General features: G+C 31.0%; 1 protein-coding gene across 1 annotated transcript in view; it reads right to left on the reverse strand.

Moving 5' to 3' along the window:
* Nucleotides 1–6,000, reverse strand: part of ADGB (androglobin) — a 219,694-nt gene that overhangs the window by 155,825 nt on the left and 57,869 nt on the right. The window contains exon 9 of the mRNA XM_027850678.1: nt 5,781–5,993. Coding sequence (XP_027706479.1) covers nt 5,781–5,993 — 213 coding nt within the window. The remainder of the gene's footprint in view (nt 1–5,780; nt 5,994–6,000) is intronic.

Consider the following 6,000-nt stretch of genomic DNA (forward strand, 5'->3'; position numbering starts at 1 on the left):
GAGTCCTTTGAAACATAACTGCCCAACCTTTAGAAATACCCCCAAACAACCAAGAAAAATTATTATTGAATTGACTAGATACTTGAAAGTTTAAGGGTAGAGTCTTGAAATATTTTACATCGAGGTTGTGTCAAAAATAATTAAATACTATGAAGATGCTATCATCATTATCTTACTGATTCAAAAATAGGCCATGCCTAAAGACCATATCCTAAATGAGAACTCTTTGAAAGGAAAAAAATTTTATAAAGACATTTATGTAAAATAACAGATTATATATTATATTTAATTTTAAATAAGGCAGATAAGGAGGGGGGAGGCAAGTAAAGCCTGTAATTCAAAATAACAATATATTTACTCTGAACTATGTATCAAATTATCTTTCATCGAGATTTTCTGTTGAATATAACAATATAGTTACATAACATGAAAATACTAGAGTAAGTTCTTTTTCTTATGACAAAGTTTAAAGGAATAATTTTAATCCTTCTTCAAGATATATTCCCTACTAAATATCTCCACCCCCTTTTACCTAGGAATATTTCTCATTGAATTTTCATCCCTTCCAATCCTGGTACATTTATCCTGAGAAAAGACATGGTTATTCTCTTAGAACGATGCCTATCATATTCTTCTTGTCTCATACTTTGCCATTTTTTCTTGTTCACTTTCTGTTAAAATCCAGTGCGTAGGATTTCCAAGGGTGGAGACAAGATGGCAGAATACAAAAAGCATTTAGCTGAGCTCTCCCAACATTCCCCTCCAAACAACTTTAAAACAATACAAGAGCTTTTTACATTTGAGGGGAAATGGAATGGGGGACAGGCAATGCCTAAACCTAACTCACATCTAAATTTGTCCAAAGAGGGGGACTATATATATATACAAAACATATACATATATATACACACACACATATATGTGACACACACACATACATACTATATTGGTAACAGAAATCTATCTAATCAAACAGGGAAGTCGACTGGGAAAGGGAAAAGAAGTGATAAAATGGAGAGCAGATAAAAGAAGTTAAATGAATTACAGGAGGAAATACAATAAGACTATACTAGTGGAAAACATCAACTTTCCCCTTTCAGAGCTATATAAATCTAACTGTAAAATAAATAAGAAAGAAGTCAAAAGGATGAACAAAATCTGAGAAAAATCAGATATGCCAGACCTCTAGAGAAAACTGAATGGGAATAGAAAGGAGTATACCTTTTTCTCAGCTGTATATTGAACCTTCACAAAAATTGACCATGTAATAGGGCATTAAAAAAGTCCTAAGCAAATGCAGAAAAGCAAAAATATTAAATGTACCCTTTTCAGATCATAATTCAATAAAATATTTAATAAAGAGCCTTGGAAGGATAGAATAAAAGTTAATTGGAAACTAAATTATCTAATCCTAAAGAATGGGTGGGTCAAAGATCAAACCATAGAAACAATTAATAATTTCATTACAGAAAATGATAACAATGAGATAATATTCTAAAATCTGTGGGATGCAGCCAAAATAGTACTTAGAGAAAAATTCATATCTCTAAATGAGTATGAGTACATCAATAAAAGAGAGTAAGAGCAAATCAATGAATTGGGGATATGACTAAAAAACTAGCAAAAGAACAAATTAAAAATACCCAATTAAACACCAAAATGGAAATCCTGTAAAAATAGAATTAAGATAAAAATGGAAGTAAAAAAAAATTTAATTAATAAATAAAACTAGGAGTTGGTTTTATAAATAAAAACAGATAAACCATTGATTAATTTTGTTAAAAAGAAAAAAGAAGAAAACCAAATTACTAGTATCAAAAATGAAAAGGATGAATGCATCACCAATGAAGATGAAATTAAAGTAATTATCAGGAGTTGTTATGCCAATTATATGCCAATAAAACTGGAAATCTAAGTGAAATGGATGAATATTTACAAAAATATAAACTGCCCAGATTAACAGAGGAGGAAATGAACACTTAAATAACCCTATCTTAGAAAATAATTGAACAAACCATCAATGAGCTCCCTAAGGGAAAAAAAAAAAACCAGGACCAGATAACTTACAAGTGAATTCTACCAAACATTAAGAAACAATTAATCCCAATACTACATAAACTATTTGAAAAAATAAGTAAAGAAAGAGTCCTATCTAATGCCTCTTATGACACAAATATGGTTTTGATATCTAAACCAAGGAGAACAGAAACAGAGAAAACGAATGGCCAGTATCCTTAAATATTAATATTAAAAATATTAAATAAAATACTAGCATGGAGATTACAGTAATATACCACAAACACCATATTCTATGATGATGTGAGATTTATACCAGTTATGCAGGACTGGTTCAGTATTTGGAAAACTATCAGCATAACTGACCACATCAATAACAAAAACAACAAAAACCATATGATTAACTCAATAAATGCAGAAAAAGCCTTTGACGAGATACAACACCCATTCTTATTACAAACACTAGAAATCACAGGAATCAATGGAGCCTTTCTTAAGGTGATAAGTAATATCTATTTAAAACCAAAAGCAACCATTATCTGTAATGGGGATAAACTTGAAGCCTTCCCAATAATATCAGAGGTGAAGCAAGGATGTCCATTTTAACAACTATTATCCAATATCATACTAGAAACGATAGCTATAATAATAACACAAGAAAAAGAAACTGATGGAATAAAAATAGAAAACGAAGAAACAAAACAATCACCCTTTGCAGATGATAGGATGGTATACATAGAGAACCCTAGAGAATCAAATAAAAAATTAGTTTGAAACAGTTAATTACTTTAGCAATTAACCCATGTAAATCATCAGCATTTCTATATATCACCAATAAAGCATGAACCAGCATGAAGAGAAAGAAAAAAGAATTGCACTTAAAATAACTCCAAACAATATAAAATACTTGGTAGTCTACCTGCCAAGGCAAACACAGGGATTATATTAAACATACTTCACACAAATAAAGACAGATCTAAACAACTGGAGAAATATTAACTGCTCATGGGTAAGTTGAGCCAATATAATAAAAATAACAATTCTACCTAAGTTAATTTTTTCAGTATCATACCAATCAAACTACTAAAGAATTTTATAGAGCTAGAAAAAATAATAACAAAATTTATCTGGAAGAACAAAAGGTCAAGAACATCAGGGCAATCAATGGAAAAAAATGTGAAGAAAGGTGGCCTAGCAATTTCAGATTTCAAACTATATTAAGAAGGGGTAATCATCAAAATGATTTGGTCCTGGCTAAGATTTAAAGAGGTGGATCAGTGGAATAGATTTAAATAGATAATGCACAGTAGTAAATGACCAAAGTAATCTAGTGTTAATAAATCCAAAGATCCAAGCTACTGGAATAAAAACTCACCATTTGACAAAAATTGCCAAGAAAACTGGAAAGCATTTTAGCAGAAACTAGGCATAGACTACCATCTCATATCATATACCAAGATAAGGTTAAAATGGATAATGATTTAAAGAGTGATATCATAAGTAAATTGGAGGAGTAGGAGAAAAATCTATCAGATCTCTGGATAAGGGAAGATTATGGTAAGTAAAACAGGTAATTTTGATTACATGAAATTTAAAGACTTTTGAAAAAACAAAACCAGTGCAGCCAAAATTAGAAACAGAATAGTTATTTGTGGAAAAAAAATTTCAGCAAGTTTCTATGATAAAGGCCTCATTTCTCAAATACATGTGGAACTGAGCCAAATTTATAAAAAATACGTGCCATTCCCCAGTTGATAAATGGTCAAAAGATATGAACAGGCAATTTTCAAAGAAGAAATAAAAGCTATCAATATTCACAAAAAAAAATGTTGTAAATCACTACTGATTAGAGAAATGCAAATTAAAACAACTCTGAGATACCATATCACATCACTCAGATTGGCTAACATGAGAGAAAAGGAAAATGACAAATACTGCAGTGGACGCGAAAAAACTGGGACACTAATGCATTGTTGGTGGATTTGTGAACTAGTCCAACAATTCTGCAGAAAAATTTGGAACTATGCCCAAAGTGCTAGCAAACTGTGCATACCCAGAAATACCACTACTAGGTCTTAATCCTAAAGAGATCAAAGAAAAGGAAAAAGGACTTACTTTTATAAAAAATATTTATATCAGCTCTTTTTGTGGTGGCAAAGAATTCGGAATTGAGGGGATGCCCATCAGCTGGGGAATGGCTGAACAAGTTGTGGTATAGGATTGTGATGCAACATTAAACTATAAGAAATGACAAGCAGGATAGCTTTCAGGAAAAGCTGAGAAGAATTACATGAACTCACGCAAAGTCAAGTGAGTAGCACCAGCAGAACATTGTACACAGCAACAGTAATATTGTACAATAATCAACTGTGAAAGACAATGATCTAAGGCAATTCCAAAGAAGCCATGATGAAAAATACTATCCATCTTCAGAAGAGAACTGATGAACTCCAAATGCAGATTGAAGTATACCTACTTTTAACTTTTTTTTATTTTTCTTGGGTTTTCTGTCTGTGGTTTTTTTTCTTGCAATATGGGTAATGTGGAAATATGTTTTACATTATTTCACGTATGTAATTGATACCAAATTGCTTGCCTTCTCAAGGAGGGGGCTGGAGCAGGAGGGAAGGAGAGAATCTGGAACTCAAAATTTTAAAAAAATGATTGTTAAAAATTATTTTTACATGTAATTGGGAAATACTTAATAAAATAAATAAAATATATTTAAAAAAAAAGAAATCCAATGAGCAATGGCTAATATAGACATGTATTGTTAACTATAGAGCTAAAAATTACTTCACTTAAAACCTTTAACTGAGGCAAACAAGGTTAAGTGACTTGTCCAAGGTGACATAGCTAGTTAGTGTCTGAGTCTGGATTTGAACTCAGGAAGATGAATCTTTCTGACTCCACACCCAGCATTCTATCCACTGTGTTACCTAGCTGCCCCATAGAAAATGGAAAAGAGACGGCTAAAATGTTCTGGGTATTTTTCAAACCATAAACTTCCCAAAAGCTATAAGAGACATTAAACAAGTTTTACAACACAGCTAAGTTCATCTAAAATGTGTTAATGTACATTTTTCTATTAATACTACATTGATTTCCACATTCCACCAGAGAATTTATATTCATTAGAATAGTGACTATGTGACAGACATAAAAGAAATATAAGGCATAGCACATTATAATTACAGCTAGCATTGAACATATAACTAATTTTTCCATATTGTTCCCCCTTTAAAAAAATGAAATTTACTTAGAAAGCTGTAGAACTGGAACTTTTTCTTTTCCTTTCCTTTTGTTGTTATTTATTGTTTTTACTTTTTTCAAATATGAAATTCCTTCCTAATAATTTGATAGCCAAGTTTTTCTCCTGATTAAATATTTTTAATTTACCAATTACAATATTTATTTTTCTCCTTTATTCCCCTTGGACAGGTAATACTTTTTTTTTTTTAAAAATGTATTGGATAGAAAGTGGTTATTCTCATGTCCTCTTACAAAACAAAGGCCAGAAATTCAATATTTTAAAACTAGAGAATTTTTTTTAAGTTTTCTCAAAAAGCAAAACATAAACACATCACAAAATACATTTTAGATTATAAGAACTTAGCATGGGTCAAGTCTATTTACATTTTTAATAGTATGCATATGAAAGTCAGTAAATACTAGGGAAATTGTCAGGTATTTAATTAAACAATGATTATGAAATCTTTGCAAACAACATTTAGAGACTTCAACATTTTAAAATAATTGCCTACCTTTTCCAGATTTATCACCTTTATCAGCTCCTTTGCCTTGTGTACTTTCACTTTTGCTTTCTTTTCCTTCTCTTCCACCTTTTTCCTCTCTTCCATTTTTTCCACCTCTTTCCTCTCTTCCATTTTTTCCACCTCTTTCTTCTCTTCCATTTTTTCCACCTCTTTCTTCTCTTCCATTTTTTCCACCTCTTTCCTCTCTTCCATTTTTTCCACCTCTTTC

This window comes from Vombatus ursinus, unplaced genomic scaffold (assembly GCF_900497805.2).
Source record: "Vombatus ursinus unplaced genomic scaffold, bare-nosed wombat genome assembly UNPS02009132.1, whole genome shotgun sequence".
NCBI lineage: Eukaryota > Metazoa > Chordata > Mammalia > Diprotodontia > Vombatidae > Vombatus > Vombatus ursinus.